The sequence below is a fragment of the Trematomus bernacchii genome, unplaced genomic scaffold, assembly GCF_902827165.1.
Source record: "Trematomus bernacchii unplaced genomic scaffold, fTreBer1.1, whole genome shotgun sequence".
NCBI classification, from domain to species: Eukaryota; Metazoa; Chordata; class Actinopteri; order Perciformes; family Nototheniidae; genus Trematomus; species Trematomus bernacchii.
The window spans coordinates 7,883,501-7,902,428 of record NW_022987616.1 but is presented as its reverse complement, the minus strand read 5'-3'; the positions used below and the strand labels follow the sequence as shown (position 1 = coordinate 7,902,428).

Sequence of the window (18,928 nt, the reverse complement as noted above, 5' to 3'; positions counted from 1 at the left end):
TCCATAGGTTAATCCAATGTGTCTGTCACTTATAAAAATGGAATTATGGATCATCAATAATTTTTTCAGTCAAAAACTGAGTTTTCATTAGCTGCTAATGATAGCTTCCAGAGTGTATGACAGCTTCCTGTTTTGTCTCCTTGGATACGAGTCCAAACAACTCACAGACTGCACCGGGCGCTGACGTAGGCGCCCTGTGACCATCAGATTTGACGACGCTGATTGGCTGAAATTATGTTTCGGCGGCATAGTTTAAAGATAGCAACAGTTGGCTTCTGCTGCACTTGCTCTACTCGTAGAGAGGGTAATGATACACGGGCAAGGCCAGGCAGGAAACATGCGACTTATCAGTAACTTTAAACATCGTAACACAATTTTAAACGAGATTTTATTGTAGATTATACATTTGACTGATACCAATTATATAATATTTACCTTGTTTATTAAAAATAAAAATAAAAAATATATTTTTTAAATACATATTTTTTTAATTTGAATTTTTAATGTGGGAAGAGGGGGGGGGGGGGCGGCGCCCCTAGCGCCTCTATGGGCCGGCCGCCACTGCTTAATAGTCTGAATCAGGGAGGTGAGGTCTGGCAGGCTGACAGCTACAACCTGTAAGGCCGGTTTCCACGTGACTCTGACGTGTTTTTTCTCTCTGGATTTCTGAGGGTGTGAAGCTTTATATATACAGTCTATGGTGTGAAGGCGTCCTCAGATCAGATGCAGGCAGACTCAGGACTGAAGAGGAAGAAATGAGCAGAGTTTCCTTCTCACCTGAAGAGAGTCTGTGAGTATATCTGAAGAGAGTCTGTGAGTAGACAGGCAGTGATATCATAAAACTGTTAATGAATGCATTCAAACACTTGGTAGTTTTTTTTTTACCAGCTGTTCTATATTCACCTTGCAGGTGCAACTGTGTGGCTTTTATCCTGGATAAAGTGTTAAGTCATGGATGTTAAAAGTTGAACGTCTTCATATTTGTCTAACATGATAGTTTACTATTCAATCATGAAGTATGACGCTGCGCTGTCAATACGCTTGTCCATGTTTGTGAAACCCTGGTTGATTTACTGAGTTGATAACCAGCGTCGTAGGACCACTTAGCGAGATGTCGTTTGTTAGGGTTAGTTAAGATAACTCAAACATATCCAGGGTCTGTTTGAACATCTGTCTGAAATATTGTGTAGGGTTTCTCTCTGAGTGAAAGCAGAATGAGTTTAGAAAGATTTCCATGTACTGTTGGCGGTGTTTCAGGCAGAATGAGTTGCAGTCTGATTGTTATCCGAGTTCTCGTCATCAGAGAGAAATGCACGGCGTGTCAGAACCCGCTCTAACAAGTCGTGACTGTTTTTATGTCTAACTCTTAATAGTCTGAATAAGGGAAGGAGTGTCTTCCAACACTGACCTGGTTTCACTGAAGAGCCTTGAAAATGTCAAATGTTTTTTTTTAGTTTTAGATTATACATCTGGGACTAGATTGCCCGAATTTGAAAAACATATATAACAGTACATGTTTTGATATATATGTTGGGCTATACAAAACATTAGCATGAAAAGTAAATGGGAGATTATATCAAACTTAAAAAATATTCTTCCCATAGATTTGAACCTCATTGTAACTTAGTTATCAGGGAACTTGTTTTTCCTATTTTCAATGATATATCAAAAACACATTTCTTATCAGTTCACAAAAGACCTCGTTTTAATTAAAGTCCGTAACTGCTTTCATGTAATTAACGTACATATTTTAAGCCAAAGAATTCTGTTTTTTCTAAACCTAACAAAGAAGTTTTATTGAATGGTTATTGAGCGCAGTTCAGTTGTGTGGGATATTTTGTGGGGAGCTGGGCTGTACATTACCTGTGGATGTACATTGAAGTGACTGTTTGTGCGTGCTGTGATACACTGTGACACACTAACACATATTTAGGGGTCAACACACTGGGTTTCTGTGTGGTTCTGGGGCTGTGGGGAACATTCTGGGCTGATCCGGTCCTGTTGAGGCTCCAACAAGGTTCCTGAATATCTGAGAGGAGGGGCTACCTGTGATGTAAAGCTTGTAGTAATGAATGAGCATGTTGTTGTGTTTGTGTGAAGGTGGGGGCTCTGCTATGGATCAGTGTGAGGACAGAGAGGAGGAAGCCCCCCCCTCTAAAAGTTCTGGGGAACATGACATCTCCACCTGTCCATCACTCTTCTCCATGTCACAGCTCAGCACTCATTATTCACTCACTCAAAGCTCTGTGTCTCTTCAAGCCCATAGCAAACACCACACTCTGCTGGACCTGGACCTGGACCTTGACCTGGACCCAGCTCTGTGTCCAGTAACCAGCTTACTGCCAGAGACCAGAACCAGGTGTGTGGTCGCCGGCTGAGTCACTCTCTTATTTCTCTCATGGTACTTATTTGTACCAGTAGGTCAACTTGGTTTGCAGAAGTAAGAAAAGGTATCCATTGTGCCACATGCTTCATACAATATAGACAACAGACACATCTTTAAAAAGTCCCTCTGGCTCCAGAACATCCACAAAGCTGTTTTTAAACCTCTTGGTTCTACACCTTTAGGAAGATTAACCTCCGGCCCGAAGGAAGAAGCTGAAGCTCAGGTTGCAGGGGGTGGGAGTCTTCATTAAACATGGAGTTAGACAGCCTCTGTAACTGTCTGATGAGCAGGGACTCCAGACAGGGCCGTATCCACCATTGAGGTCACCGAGGTCCGGACCTCGGTAATTTTTTCCGAGCCGTGTCTATAACTTAACTTGTGAAATAACTGCACTAAACAGGGTTCTTTGTAGTAGTACTTCTATTTACTGACGATGGGGGCGCTGCATAACTACGTAGCCTCGATTAAAGCAAACAGAAGAAGACGACATGTATCAACAAACCACTGCAGCCCGGACTTGTATCGGAGCAGCGGAGGAGTGATGAGGTATCTAGAGATCTGAGTACAGTGGGCTGCTTGTGTTTCTGTTCATCAGGACATCATATGACCAGCAGATCCTGTGTGAACGCTCTACGTTAGTCAGTGGACGTCCGACAACATGCACACTAACTTATATTGCAGCTATAGGCTAAACTTTGGTTTAAATTTCGTGAATAAACTAGCTAGAGAGCTACAGTTAATTACATTCATCCAATGTCACTCCTCTGCCAAAGCCCCTCTTACCTGTGGGGTTCCCCAAGACTCGACTCTGGGCCCCATCCTTTTTCTACTGTACATACTGCCCCTAGGTTCAATTCTCACAAAACATAATATTCCCTTCCACTGCTACGCCGACGATGTACAGATATATCTGCCTCTAAAAGCAAATGTCAAACACTCACTACAGCAGCTGATGGACTGCTTAACAGAGATAAAATCCTGGCTGAGCAAAAACTTTCTCAACCTCAACGAGAGCAAAACTGAGGTCATCTTTTTTGGACCCCAACCTCCAGCCTCTCCGGTTGATATTCTGGGCTCTCTCAAAAAAAACATCCTCCCCTCGGTCATGAACCTTGGAGTGACCTTCACTAGCACTTTTAAATTCGACAAGCAGGTCAGCACCGTAGTCAAATCCTGCTTTTTTTAAATAAGACTATTGGCCAAAACCAAGTCGTATTTATCTTTTAATGACTTAGAAAGGGTTATTAACGCCTTTGTAACCTCAAGACTGGACTATTGTAACGCTCTGTATGTGGGTATGGACCAGGCCTCAATTAAACGCCTGCAGCTAGTCCAAAACGCAGCTGCACGTTTGCTGACTGGCCACAAAAAGCGTGACCACATCACCCCAATTCTGGCCTCACTACACTGGCTTCCAGTTCGGTTCAGAATTGATTTTAAAATCCTTTTGCTAGACCACTTTATGATCTGACTGAGACAGTTTCTGCTCTTTAAAGACATGTTACCAAACCAAGACATTTAAAGGTCCCATGTCATGGCCATTTCCACTGATCATAATTCCATTGTTGAGGTCTACTAGAATAGATTTACATTGTTCAATGTTCCAAACTCACATTGGTTTCTCATACAGCATCTCTGTATAGTATGTGTATTCACTCTCTGTCCTAAACGGCTTGTTGGAGCTCCTGCCCCCCCCCCCCTCCCTCCCTATGAGCCCACTGTGCTCTGATTGGTCAGCTCGCCCACTCTGTTCTGATGAGTCCACCACCGTTACAGCGGAAAATCAGTGATTATGTGTTACAATGGCGTTTGTTAGCAACCAGGAAATGACACCAGTAATGACTGTCACTACCCGATCTGCAGCCCTGCCCTATCTGCAGTGCGCATGTGCGAGATGGTCCGCCATATTTGACAACTACTGTTGGAGTAGAATACCTCTGCTACGCGCCGTTCGTTGGATGAGGCTGGATCTCTATTAAATTAAGAAAGGAATTGAAAACACCGGAATCAAAGTTATAACAAATTATCTGAGTTTACTTCTAGTAGGAAACCAAACACATATACAAGTTATACAGAGTACTCCGGGTACCCCGGGCTTTTAGGTCTGTGATGCGAAGCGGATAAATGTGTCGGGATCAAACCAACTCATCAAACCAAAAAGAAATTGGACTTCAGGTCTGTGATGCGAAACGGATACAGATATCGGGATCAAACCACTCACCAAACCCAAAAGCAATTTTACACACACAAACGTCAGTATTTCTATCTGTCTTTGGGGCGGAGATTTGTCGATTCTTCCTTCCCACTTTTCTCCCAAGCGAATTAGAGAACCCCTGGGGAGGAGCTGTTTAAACTGCTAACCTCCCCCAAGTGTCCTGATTGGCTGGATTCGCTTCTGGCCGGGTTCAATCAGAGGTCTGCCCAGCATGTGAGATCCCAAGCCACCCCAGGTCAAAAGTCAATGTTTATCTTTACCTTATCTTACTCTACATTCCTTTCCCAGGGGATCTTTTCCTATTTTACGATGTCTTTAACGACTTAGAAACAGCATCTGGCTCTTAGAGATGATAACAGCCAATGTTGGTGTGTGAAACACAGAATCTCTGGATCAGTGAGTTTAAAAGTGAGAATAACATTCTTTTTCTAAGTGATTATCAAAACCCGTTCAAACAATACATGTTTACTTCAATACAGTGTAGAATCATATCTTTTTCCTTCACTACATACGGCAACTCTAATAGGACACTTGACACAGTGGCTTTTGGCAAAGCAGAAAAAGAACCGAGAGAGATGAGTTATTGTTATTACAACGTGACTTCACTATTATTTAAGAACTCTTTTTATTGGGTTCTTTTATTTGGGTTTAAGTACATTGTCAGAATAAGTGAGAAATGGATTTAAAGGGCCCATGTCATGGCCATTTCCACTGATCATAATTCCATTGTTGAGGTCTACTAGAATAGATTTATATTGTGCATTTTTCCAAACTCACATTGGTTTCTCATACAGCATCTCTGTAAACTATGTGTATTCACTGAATTTCACTCTCTGCCTTTAACGGCTCGTTGTAGCTCCAATAGCTCCAGCCCCCACCCTCCCTGTGAGCACAGTGTGCTCTGATTCGTCGGGACGTTGTGAATCGCGCTGAGCTCCGTGGAGGTGTTGTTTCCTTGTTAGCGATACACAGCCAAACACAGCCAAACTCATCCTGAGCACACACAAAGTCACAGCCGAAGTAAAAACAATAAGTGTGGCTTGATATTGAATAAGAAAAAGGTTGATAAACGCTGTGAGAATGGGTCTGCAGAGAGAATGGGTCTGCAGAGAGAATGGGTCTGCAGAGAGAATGGGTCTGCAGAGAGGATGGGTCTGCAGAGAGAATGGGTCTGCAGAGAGAATGGGTCTGCAGAGAGAATTTCGCCACGATCCCAACTGTCTGTTATCAGCCTGCAGCCAGGGAGGAGAAATCAGCAGAGCTGCCTGCTCCCTGCACACAGATGTGTGTGTGAGGAAGTCCGTGGATTGGTCAATTTGGACCAATCAGCGGGGGCTTAACGTAACGGCTCCGCGGGCGTAACGTAACGGCTCCACGGATTGGTCCATTTCGTTCCGGGTACGGCTTGACATCATGCCGTACCCGGAACGAAATGGAAGAATCAAATGGACAATGACGTATCTCCAACGAGGCGTTTTGGGGAGGTATTTTCTGTGTTAGAGTTTTACTCGCTACAGGGTGTACTTTGAGGGTTTGTGACTCTGTACACCGTTTACATGCATAAAAACCTTCATAACACACAAGGGTACGGGTAATAACCGGAAAAGCATGACATGGGCCCTTTAACTTCTGTTAGACAGCTATCATACTGAATAAATATTTACTATGTATGCAAAAATGTATAGCATATAGTTATAGTCTAACAGAAGTTAAATTCATTTCTCACTTATTCTGACAATGTACTTAACCCCAAATAAAAGAACCCAATAAAAAGAGTTGTTAAATAATAGTGAAGTCACGTTGTAATAACAATAACTCATCTCTCTCGGTTCTTTTTCTGCTTTGCCAAAAGCCACTGTGTCAAGTGTCCTATTAGAGTTGCCGTATGTAGTTGTCAAATATGGCGGACCATCTCGCACATGCGCACTGCAGATAGGGCAGGGCGGCAGATCGGGTAGTGACAATGACAAACAGACAGTGGCGTTTTTATATGTACAAAAGTGGTGGGGCACAAAAAACTTAGATGTCTATATATAAGCTTCTGCAGTGACGTGCAGTGAGGTTCATGGCTGGTGAGGCACTGGCACTGACTCTTCAGGTTTACAAATATTATATTTTGACCTAAACCAAAATATAATATTATTTTTAAAAGCTTTTTTTGTCTGATGCTTCGATGAATTTTAAACAGACAGTTCAACAAAAGGATACCCAAAAAATGTAGTTTTATCATTTAAATATTGAATTGTTCTCTCTTAGTAAGATCCCATTTTCAATAAAATTGCGGTCTTACCTTGACTTGAAGATGAAGTCCATTTGCCTATCCTTCTGGACAAAAATGTCTTACTTTTTTGTAAAAGTCCTCCTTATCTTCTTGTAGTTTCAAAAGTCTATCATAAATCTAATCGATAGATTTATGATTAAAAAATTATAAAAGTAGGGTAGACATGTGGATGTTATCCGGCTGAACAAAACGTGCAGGTACGTTTCCCACAGATCTTATTTCGAGCTATTTTCTAAAATCCTATGGAGAAATATCATTGCATTTTTGTCAAGGGAAGCCAAGCGCAGCTTACTTCCTGGTTTTAGGACGCGTCACTGCAGCTCTCTCGTCTCCTCTTCACACTTCTTCGCGGCACACATACTTACAGCCAATCAGCTCTGAATTCTGTGAGATGATGTATGGTGGGGATGGCAGCTCAGTGCCCCTATGGTCATTATTTTTTTGCCACACACATTAAATAGGAAAATACTCTGAGCATGTGCAGTGTAGTTTTTACAGTCACCGTTCACTTAGACAGTGAGAGGGAGGGGCATGATCAGGTTTTTGTCCCACATGGCTCAAAAGGCACACACTGTAGACACTAATTAGAAGAACACAGACTAAAACAGCAATGCACAGACGAATCAGATGATGTTAAAATATATTTTATATTTATTTTTATTTATTTTTTGCATTTTTTGTAATCATTATTTGTAATACTTTCTGCCAGTCGCCACAGATGAGAATGCTGCGTGGGGTCTGGGTGCCGTGTTGGCGGGACGTTGCGCGGGGAGCGGACAGTGTCAGCTGGGTTCATTTCCTGCTTGCTGCGTGGGGTCTGTGATAGTGATGGGAATTATGGCTCTTTGAAGTGTGAGGAGCTCCACGGCAGAGTTCCCGTTAGCCGGTAATTAACGGACTGTGACCGCTAAAATATGCTGAAGACCGGCAAATTTAAATCTCTCTGGTCAAAATGTCCAGTCAAAATAATTTCCCCTTAGCGCAATACCGCATCAGTTGCGCCACTTATGTGACAGACAAGAATAGTATGTGACAGACAAGAATAGTCTGTGACAGACAAGAATAGTCAATTCTAATGTCTCACACTTAATGTGGAGAAAGAGATGTCCTATACAGCAGGGATGCCAACATTTGAGTTCAGCTTGGAGTGAGGTTTTTTTTGGTGAACTGAAAAAAGAAACGTTCATGTGTACAGTGTTACAAATGTATTGAACATGTACAAACAAGGGTTTCCCATTAATGTACCGGGCGCTACAGTGGAATACGCACATACAGTGTACCCGCGACTCTTTCAATGAAGGCTCGATAATCAGCTCACAGCATATAAAATGGCATATAGGTGTAAGCAGAGGTAAAGTGCTATTTTATATTTTAAATATTTTAAATATTGAAGTTAAATTCATCAATCTGGTGCACTTTGAGAGCAAAATGAATTTATGGATACATCTCTCAACACCCATTTGAAACAGAACTGTAAACAGATTTTCTTTTTCTTTATGGATATTTTACAAATCACTCACCTTTTAAACTGTATTCTTGTTTTACTGTCATATAGTATTTCATAACTGTTTTTCATTTATTCTCATAAATGGTGACCAAAACGTTTGAGACCCACTGAGATAACTAGACTAAAGTGAACTATCTAAACAGAGTCCCTTACCTCACTGAGCTGCAGTTATCTCTCTCAGTCTGAGGACAGAGCTCTCCCTCTCCTTGATTTAGAAACTGCTTCTAATATCCGTTAGCGCAGCTAGCTAACCAGATGCTAACAACAACAATGCAAATAGTGAGTTTGGTAGAAATATACTGTATAATAGTAAAGTTATTCATATAGCTAGCTAACCAGATGCTAAAGTTATTCAAGATGATGCAAGATTTACATAAATATTCCCCAAAATTATTCAAAAGCATATTCTTCCAAACTCTCTGCTGTAGTATGACCACCAGGAGACTATTGATGTGTGTGGTGAGTTTGGTAGTAATATACTGTATAATAGTGATTGAATATTATTGTATTGCACTTTGCAGACGGTCCCTGAGCACTCGTTTCTTCTCCGGCTGCGGATAGAGACCAATGTAATGTGTCCAGCTCGGAGGACGGCGCGTATTGGCTTTTTTTTTATCAAAATGTGATTGTAGTTCGTTGTCAACCTTACCACGGTACTTAGGAGACGACATTTGTGTCTGAATAACGTTTTGTTCATGAGTTATTGATCTGTGAAATCCGAATCTCCCAACATCGTTCCAACTTTACTGAACTAAGCCAGAAGGCCGTCTCATTTCGTAGACCGCTCGGTTTGCTCTTTCCTTCACTTTATTTTTATATTTATATACATTTATTTTGGACGAAAACTTAGCGTGAGGAAAGGCATGTGTGGCGTGAGTGCGTGAGATATGGGTTAATTGTGTGACTCTCACGCTCAATGCGTGAGTGTTGGCAGCCCTGTGTAAGGGTTGATCTGTTGGTAATGCCTCCGGTGGGCATGTAAACAAATGCATAATGCTGCGCTATACTTTGTGGCCTCACCCAGTTGCATAGCGACGCTTATTGTTTAGGTGTCTTTTAATAAGCAGGTAGTCATATCATTAGCTAGAACTAGCTAGATCTGATCGATATGGACACAAACGCGAGTAAAGTCTAATCTGACGGGAGAGAGAGATCGGCTGCTGCTGACGAGTCGACACGCAGCTCTGCATGATCACATGCAGCGGTGAGCGGAGCAAAACACACTTCAGGTTAGAACATCACGTAGCTATTTTAATTACCTCTCAAACTACCTAAACTAGTTATAGATATGTTTAGTTTTACTGTCGGGTCACTCATTACTGGATCCGCGAGCTGCATGAGACTGGCGTCAGGAGAGAGAGAGCGCTCCGTTTATTATTCCCGCGTTATTGTAAGTTACTTTACACTTTTTAGTAATGTAGTTAATCTACTATAATTAGTTTGTTTAATATCGAATCATATACATTTGTTTTAAAGCTCAATAGATAACAAAGAAGACCTTTGACCGGCACTTTTCTAATTTTGTCCGGAAGATTTCAACTTTAACGGACATGTTGACCGGCAAAAAAATATTCTAACAGGAACTCTGCTCCACGGATTGGTCCATTTGGACCAATGGGGCTGATTGTCTTCAAGTTTATGATTGACTTCCTGAATATCTTTCGTGAAGTCTAAGGTATTAAAACAAGTTTAGAACCGATTAGGGCATTCACTAACTCGACATCTGAATTGAAGCCATCCAAAGTCACATGGCGGCTGTTCTTTGGATCCTGAAGGCCTGTTGTGGTTTTCAAAAGTACAAAAATACAATAAAACAACACATTGTTCTGTAAGATAAATATTTTCTTTCTCTGTATCTTTGCTCTGCAGGGAGAAAAGATGGAGACACGTAGAAATGCCCTATTAACAATTTTAGAAAGTTTGAAGGAAGAGGAATTCAAAAAATTCAACTGGTGCCTGGAGGAGGAGGTCCTAGGATTCCCAGGAATCCCAGAGAGTCGACTACAGAAAGCAGACCGGATTGACACAGTGCGACTGATGCTTCAGCACTACGACACAAACACCATTAAAGTGACCAGAGACGTTTTGAATAAGATCCAAAGGAATGATCTAGAAAATAAATTATCTAAATTCTCATCAGACCCTGAAGGTAGGTCTTTAAAAACGAGTTTACCAAAATATAACTTTTTTTATTTTTCCCAGCCATGCATCATGTTTTTAGACTCCTGATATCCCCCTCAGAGAACCATCACCTCCACATGGTGTTGGGGCTGAGGTACCCCTGAAAGCAGAGAGGTCAGGGTCACTAGTTTCTGGCAAGGTCACCCTGTTGGTTCCAGGTGAGGGGTTGTAGAACCTTTATAGATCAGCATTTTAGGAATCCAATTACCGTTCCTGGATTAGAAAGTTTGGGTTTCGGTAAAATTGTCCAAAATATATCGCCTTTCGTCTCTCCCTAACCACTATTCCGTAACCCTCTGTGAAACATCTTGGGCTTAATGATAGGAGGATTCATCAGGACTTAGGAAAAGAGACTGCTGTGCTTTGAGAGTCCGACCACACTGACACTATCCAACGTCATTATGATTAGCAGCCAATGTTATTAAGAAGGAGAAGACGCTTTATTTTATCCCAAAGGGGGAATTCAGCTCAGTTGTTCACTCGGTTGTGGTAACACACAGTACAATACACACACATGCACAGGACAGGTGAGAGAGGTCTGAGCAAAACAGGCAGCCAGTCTGTCCAGCGCCAGTGAGCAGTTGGGGGGTTCTGTGCCTTGCTCGAGGGCAGGAGGTGAACTGGCACCTCTCCAGGAACCAGTCTACACTCCGTATTATTTTGGTCCGATCGGGACTCCAACCGGCGACCCTTCGGTTCCCAACACAAATTCCTACAGACTGCGCCACTTAAACACTCTGCTTCATTGGCTGGGAATCGGACCCGGCATCCAGGCGAGAATTTTACCACTGAACCACCAATGCTATATTAACGAGTTTCTCCTGGTGGGACATTGGAGATATGTAATACAAGTGGGTGATGCTAAAAGCCAGTGTTGGGGAGGGGATGGATCAGAGGAATGACCAGAAAGTAATCAGTGGGCTCTGAAATGGCAGTGAGTCCTTGAGTGCTACGTTTTCCCAGGAAACGGCCAATTCTGTTTGGAATGAGGTTTGTCCTGCCGAACTGTCAGATATCTCAGGAGGGGGAGTCATGGATAAACCCCGGCTGTTTTCCACAGTGTAGGTTAGCTGCTGACTCAGTCTCAGGATGTTGAATGGGACTGATGCACACTGAGTTCAGGAGGCAGAGCTGAGGGCTTGGAGAAGCTGTGCTCAGGTGGTCAGAAGGGGCCACAGGGACACACTGTGGAGGTTTGTCCTGACATAGGATTGGACAGTTGTGATTTAAATTCCTGTTCAATGTTGCATGGAGGCAGACAGTGTCATTTTCCATGCTTTAAAGGGGACTGTAGGGTAAGCTCTAAACATCAGAGGAGCACATTGCTCAGCCTCACTGGGATTGCTCACTGCAGATTCTGTCCTAGTCATTACTAACGGCCCAGCCCCCTACAGGTGGAAGGAGGTATCATTTGCCGTCCAACATGACTTGGGGAGGAAGGGACGGGTTATTACTGTGACCCCCCAGGGTGTCTTGTAGATGGTAGGCTATTGCAGGAGTATACTGCGACACAGTAATGGCGCATTTCCACTACAGCGCGGAGCACGGTTTAAGAGGGCTGTGACGTCAGCGGCCCGTTTTTGGTTGCGTTTCCACTTGGCCTAGTACCGGCCGGCGGGTCCTAATTCACAGTTTTTCTGGCCTCATAAAATCGTGGTTCTAGGGCCAGAGACAACAAGGCTGAGTCGGGCTGAGTATGCTAAACTTGAGAGAGAATCGCTGACAAGGGGGCTACAACTACAACAAGATGGACATATTTGACCGTGATTTAATTGTAATACACGTTTCAAAATGATGCCGAAGTAACAACATACTGATACCGGTTTGTAAAAACCATGAATTAATGCTTTGACAAGTCTGCAGACAGACGGCAGGCGAAAAACCTTTTAAAATGCGTGTTTTCTAAATGGAGATTGGCTAAGCTAACGCAGTATATGCTCCGACCGTCCCCACTCACAACAACGGCCTATACAGACATAAATAAAGCAGCGACTGTATTCGCCATGACACAGGCAGTCTGTGGTTTGTACTTGTTTAACTTTTGTCTAGTTTCTGAACATATATGAGGAGCTGTGAGCTCTGAGTGCTAACGGCTGTGTTGTTTTTCTGGGGTTCTCATTGAAGATGACGTCACGGCTCCGCCTACACTGCGTTACTATAGATACTACCCCAGTTCCTAAACTGTAATGGAAATATAAAGTGAGCCAGTCCTAACGAGGCCTAGCCATACCGAGCGAGGCCGAGCGAGGCCGAGTAGTGGAAATGCGCCATAAGAGCCATCCACTTCCTGTATAACTGGAGAGAGAGCTGTGTCCACACCCTCAGTGGGTGTTGGGATCTGCTGGTATCGTGCCTCATCTCCCAGCAGCAGGAATAAGAGTCAGTCAGGTTTAGGGCCATGGTTCTCTGTGGGAAAACTGATGGTTCTCTGTGGGGTGGAACTTATGCTGGACAATGTACAGATAATTATGCAACACGATCCAGTGACTTGATATAAGGAAAATAACCTGCTATTTTGTCAGAGGAAGGCTGTGTTTCTCTGGCTTCAGCTCTGAGCTCCAAGCCCTCCCATCTGAGAGAGCTGGACCTGAGCTGCAATCAGCTACAATCATCCAGGAGACTCATAGGCCACATTGGATTTCTCAATTGTGAGGCATTTTGGGACATTGTTGAGCTTCATATACAGCAGAGTTGGATTCAGCGCCCCTTAATACCCCTAGAAAGGTTGTATAGCATGAATAAACACAAAATGCCTTTGGGGTTCTGATTTTGTGAAAATTGACCCCGTCTATCAGGAGAGAAGCTGCTTTCTGCTGGACGGGAGGATCCACTCTGCAGTCTGGAGACACTCAGGTATGGACAGACTGACTTCCTCGTATTTTTCTAATTTCATCTCCTTCATCTCTGGTCTTCCATCATGAAGGAATGTCTCATTTCCCTTGATTATGTTCACTGCAGTGAGTTAACCTTCAAGTCTTATTACATGGAAACAGCCATTCAGTCCAAACATCAGAACCACTGGTTTCCTGGCTCTAGGGAGGATAATGATGGTCAGTTTATGGATTTGGTTCTGACTGAGATATCTCACCAACTGCTAAATGTGTTGAGATGAGATTCTGTTTAACATTTATGATTCCCAGAGGGACGATCAGGACTTTTCCACCTGCACCACCGTGACATGTGATTGAATTGATAAAGACTCTCTGATTATCTTTACATAATTTCTTCTTCTTCTTCTTCTTCTTCTTCTCTCAAGTGCATGAGTCGGAAGAAGCAAAGTGGATTTTCTATCCTTTTTAGACTTTTCATGTCTTTAATATGCGTTAATTTGAAGTAGTATTTTTTGGGTTATAAATTGTTTCACTTAGTAAGGTGGTGGAGAGCATAACAACAGCTGTTGATGATTTGTTTGAATGTGTTACAGTAGACATGTGTATGGAAAGGTCTAAACATGTTATTGTGAGCTGTATATACAGAGCTCCTGGAACCTGTATTGACACATTTACAGATAGGATAGAAACATGTTTACTAAATCATTACAAAACATGATGTTTATCTTAGGGGTTAGGGTTAAAGACTTAAGAAGACTTCATCAATGCATTGTACAGTATGGGTTTGTATCCTAAAATCACCAGACCTAGTAGAATCATTTCTCTGCTACATGAATAGACAACATATTCACAAACATTATGGAGAACAATACAGTAGGGACTACTATATAGTGACATCAGTGATCATTCACCTGTTCTTGTCTATCACTGCAGTTATAAGAAACCTAAAGTCTCCAGCCATTTCAAATACAAAAGATTGAGACTGAAGAAAACATAAATGCATTAAAGAATACTTTAATCACAATTGGAGGGTAGTATATAAGAGAGACGATATGGACAAGGCCTATGAGGAATTTCTAAACATTTTGAAATCACTTTGTGACAAAAAGTGTCCTGTGAAACAATGCAGAGAGACAAACAAAGTCACCGTGCATGGATCACTGATGGCCTAAACAATGCAGAGAGAGACAAACAAAGTCACTGTGCATGGATCACTGATGGCCTAAACAATGCAGAGAGACACAAAGTCACCGTGCATGGATCACTGATGGCCTAAACAATGCAGAGAGACACAAACAAAGTCACCGTGCATGGATCACTGATGGCCTAAACAATGCAGAGAGAGACACAAACAAAGTCACAGTGCATGGATCACTGATGGCCTAAACAATGCAGAGAGAAACACAAACAAAGTCACAGTGCATGGATCACTGATGGCCTAAACAATGCAGAGAGAGACACAAACAAAGTCACCGTGCATGGATCACTGATGGCCTAAACAATGCAGAGAGAGACACAAACAAAGTCACAGTGCATGGATCACTGATGGCCTAAACAATGCAGAGAGAAACACAAACAAAGTCACAGTGCATGGATCACTGATGGCCTAAACAATGCAGAGAGACACAAAGACAGTTTGAAACAGCTAATGGAGGTAATAACAGCAGACATGATTCAAGTCAAACATTGGTTTGATAAGAACACATGATCATTAAATATAAGCAGAACAAAGATTATGCTCTTTGGAAAACATCAAACAAATCCTCAGGTTAATCCTAGACAACATAAACATAGAAAGAGTATATGTAAACAAGTTCCTTGGTGTTCGAGCACAACATCAGCTGGAAACCTCATATCCATCATGTCAAAGCTAAACTGGCTGAGACTATCGCACTATTGGGGAAAGCAAGACACACTCTGGAGTACACATGATGATATACTCTGTGTGATACACTCATATCACATCATGATATACTCTGTGATACACTCATATCACATCATGATATACTCTGTGTGATACACTCATATCACATCATGATATACTCTGTGTGATACACTCATATCACATCATGATATACTCTGTGATACACTCATATCACATCATGATATACTCAGTGTGATGCACTCATATCACATCATGATATACTCTGTGATACACTCATATCACATCATGATATACTCTGTGATACACTCATATCACATCATTATATACTCTGTGATGCACTCATATCACATCATGATATACTCTGTGTGATACACTCATATCTCCATGTCTGAGTTACTGTGTGGAGATCTGGGGAAACACAAAACCAACCTGCAGCCGTTATGCACATTACAAAAAAGGGCTCCAAGATATCCAACATTATTGATTAATCTTAAACACACTCATTCATTATTCTTGAAGTCACACACACTGAAGTTTACTGATCAGGTTACATTTCAAACTGCATCATGTACAGAGCAAGAGATAATCTACTTCCTAGGACACTACAGACGTTGTTCATAGACAGAGAGGGGGGGTATCATCTGAGAGGAGATCTACATCTGAAACAACTCAAGGTCAGAAGAACTCTGAGAAGAGCAGAACAATCTGTGGGGGGGGGGTTTCATGGAGCGGCTTGGAGCAGGAGTTCAAACAAAACACACATAGCATTCACTTAGAAGGATGCACAGAAACACTTCTTTGGGAAAGTATGAGAATGAAGAAAGGAGATTGAAGAGGAGAAATGATTGTAAATGTATAAATGTAAATATGTAAGTAGGAATAACTTTCAGAGATGATTGAAAGGATAATCATTGATCAGCAGTAAGTGAGGGGGATCAATAAGCTCCTGCTCCCTTCGGACACATAGGATTTATTATTATTATGATGAACATTGATAAATACTTTATTCTAACAATACGCTGTTCTGTTTCTCACATGTGTTTCTTCCTCCAGGCTGGACCATGGTGGAGAGCAGAGGTTCAGAGCAGGTCTGAGGAAGTGTAAGTGTGGATCAGTCAGCTTCTCTCTAGAGCAGGGGTAGCCAACACGGTGCCCGCGGGGCATGTTCTAAAAATAGCTCGCCAAGCAAATCCAAAATGTATAAAATACACAAAACAAAAAAAGGAAATGTAATTAAAAGAATCTACCCTATGTATAAACGAAACTTAAATCATAGCGAACTCTATCTACTTACTACAACTCTATATCTATCTAACACCCCTCCTCTCTCCACCCCCACAATGAATATCGACCAATCACGTATCTAAATAAATGAAATGTCCCCCGCTCTTTTCGAAATCCCGTTTGTGTCCCCCCACTTTACAAATATGTTTATTATTTATTTATTTTAACGCAAGCCGTCATTGCCACGGAGGAGCACACTGTGTGTGTGTGTGTGTGTGTGTGTGTGTGTGTGTGTGTGTGTGTGTGTGTGTGTGTGTGTGTGTGTGTGTGTGTGTGTGTGTGTGTGTGTGTGTGTGTGTGTGTGTGTGTGTGTGTGGTGTGTGTGTGTGTGTGTGTGTGTGTGTGTGTGTGTGTGTGTGTGTGTGTGTGTGTGTGTGTGTGTGTGTGTGTGTGTTGTGTGTGTGTGTGTGTGTGTTGTGTGTGTTGGTGTGTGTGTGTGTGTGTGTGTGTGTGTGTGTGTGTGTGTGTGTGTGTGTGTGTGTGTGTGTGTGTGTGTGTGTGTGTGTGTGTGTGTGTGTGTGAAAGAGTGATTAGTAAAATCAGCATGAATAGAAAGAAAGAATGCTAACTAGGAAACATCAGATCAGAATAAACCAGTTTGAATGATTTGTTATTGGTTGAGATCATATTCTAAAGAGGTTTGGATTATTGAAAAGTTTACAGCTCTCTTTCATCTGAGTGTTGAGAGCTGTTTCCATCAATTCATCTGGGGCTCAGAGTGCTCCAGATTGATGCATGCCCCCGGACCCCCCTAGAGGAGGTGAGGACCCTAGAGGAGGTGAGGACCCCCCTAGAGAAGGTGAGGACCCCCCTAGAGGAGGTGAGGTCCACCCCCAAATAAAGCAGGTTAAAATAATGAGATAGCATCCATGTTCTTTGAGTAAACACTGAAGGGGTCCCACAGACCCAAACAGACACAAAGGTTAAAGGTCAGCATGTCATAATGTTAAAATGTGCTAAATATATACACTGCAAAAAACAACAAAAAGAGGAGTAAAAGTAGCTCACGACTTGTTTTATTTTTTGAAAGTAGCCCTCACCCTAAAAAAGGTTGGAGACCCCTGCTCTAGAGACACAGATGATGGAGGTGCTATTTATTCATTAGAACATGACCTCTTGAAGCTTTATAGAAAGATCACTGACAGAGAGGAAAGCCTTCAGGTGAGTCTGGTGATAAACTGCTGTCTGTGTCTCTCCTCAGATTCCTGTGAACTCACCCTGGACTCAAACACAGTGAACAGAGGCCTCAAACTGTCTGAGGACAACAGGAAGGTGACACGTGTGAAGGAGAGGCAGCCATATCCTGATCATCCAGAGAGGTTCTATGGCAGGGTTCAGCTGATGTGCAGAGAAGCTCTGACTGGTCGCTGTTACTGGGAGGTCGAGTGGAGAGGAGTGGTTCATATAGCAGTGACTTACAGAGGAATCAGGAGGAAAGGACAAGGAGAGGAATGTGGGTTTGGATATAATAATCAGTCCTGGAGACTGTTCTGCTCTGATAGAGGTTACGCTGTCAGGCACAATAACAGAGGAACACCCATCCCCTCCTCCTCCTCCTCCCCCTCCCTCCCCCTCCTCCTCCTCCTCCTCTCGTAGAGTAGCAGTGTATCTGGATCATGCTGCTGGCTCTCTCTCCTTCTACATAGTCTCCTCCTCCTCACTGATCCTCCTCCACACCTTCAGAGCCACATTCACTGAACCTCTCTACGCTGGGTTTGGGTTAGTGTCAGACTCCTCAGTGTCTCTGTGTCCTCTGTAGGAGGAGTCCACTTCCTGTCCTGGGTCACATGGTGTTTTAAATGGAGGCTTCTCATTGGTTACCGTGTGTCTCACTGATTGTCTGTAATAAAGTTTTCTTGAAGCAACTATTAAAGCTGATCCTGAAGACTGTAGTGATCGATACGTTCAATAAAGATTTAGAACAAGCAGCGTCCATGAAGTCAATCTGTTCCTCCTCCTCCTGCTCCTCCTCTCCTCCTGCTCCTCCTCCTCTCCTCCTGCTCTCATACACACTAAACACACTAACTTCAAGTATCTTGGACTCGAACTTGAATTTAAGAAACATATCAAGAAAGTATCAAACACCGTTAAATTCAACTTGCAACTGATTTTAAAACTGAGCTATGAAAGATACCCCTTTCACACCGGCGCTTTTCCAGCTCCTGCTGGGAGCTAGAGCCTGAAAAGCGCCGGTTTTTCCTGTTCACACCGCAGCGGCGGCGCGTCATAGCTCCGGAATGCGGTTCACTTCCAGCTCCAAAAAATTGTCGGTCCAGAGCATAGACTGTATATATAAATGGACATAGGGTCCGTGACGTCACCCATAGGATTCTGCAGAGTTGCCGAGAAGCCCTTAGT

General features: G+C 42.7%; 1 protein-coding gene across 1 annotated transcript; it reads left to right on the top strand.

The window, feature by feature from the left end:
• Positions 1-675: 675 nt before the first annotated feature.
• LOC117484046 (tripartite motif-containing protein 16-like) lies at positions 676-18,496 on the top strand. Its single transcript, XM_034132468.1, has 6 exons — positions 676-790; positions 2,260-2,359; positions 10,259-10,538; positions 13,366-13,423; positions 16,340-16,386; positions 17,772-18,496. Exons 3-6 carry the CDS (start codon positions 10,268-10,270, stop codon positions 18,164-18,166), a joined length of 771 nt encoding a protein of 256 aa, XP_033988359.1. The 5' UTR covers positions 676-790; positions 2,260-2,359; positions 10,259-10,267; the 3' UTR covers positions 18,167-18,496.
• Positions 18,497-18,928: the final 432 nt, after the last annotated feature.

What these genes read in the sequence shown, in the direction of transcription:
- LOC117484046 (XM_034132468.1), top strand. Translation starts at nt 10,268, where the DNA reads ATGGAGACACGTAGAAATGCCCTATTAACAATTTTAGAAAGTTTGAAG. An exon ending in TGCAGTCTGGAGACACTCAG is followed by an intron (nt 13,424 to 16,339) that starts GTATGGACAGAC and finishes TTCTTCCTCCAG; the next exon opens with GCTGGACCATGGTGGAGAGC. An exon ending in CAGAGCAGGTCTGAGGAAGT is followed by an intron (nt 16,387 to 17,771) that starts GTAAGTGTGGAT and finishes GTCTCTCCTCAG; the next exon opens with ATTCCTGTGAACTCACCCTG.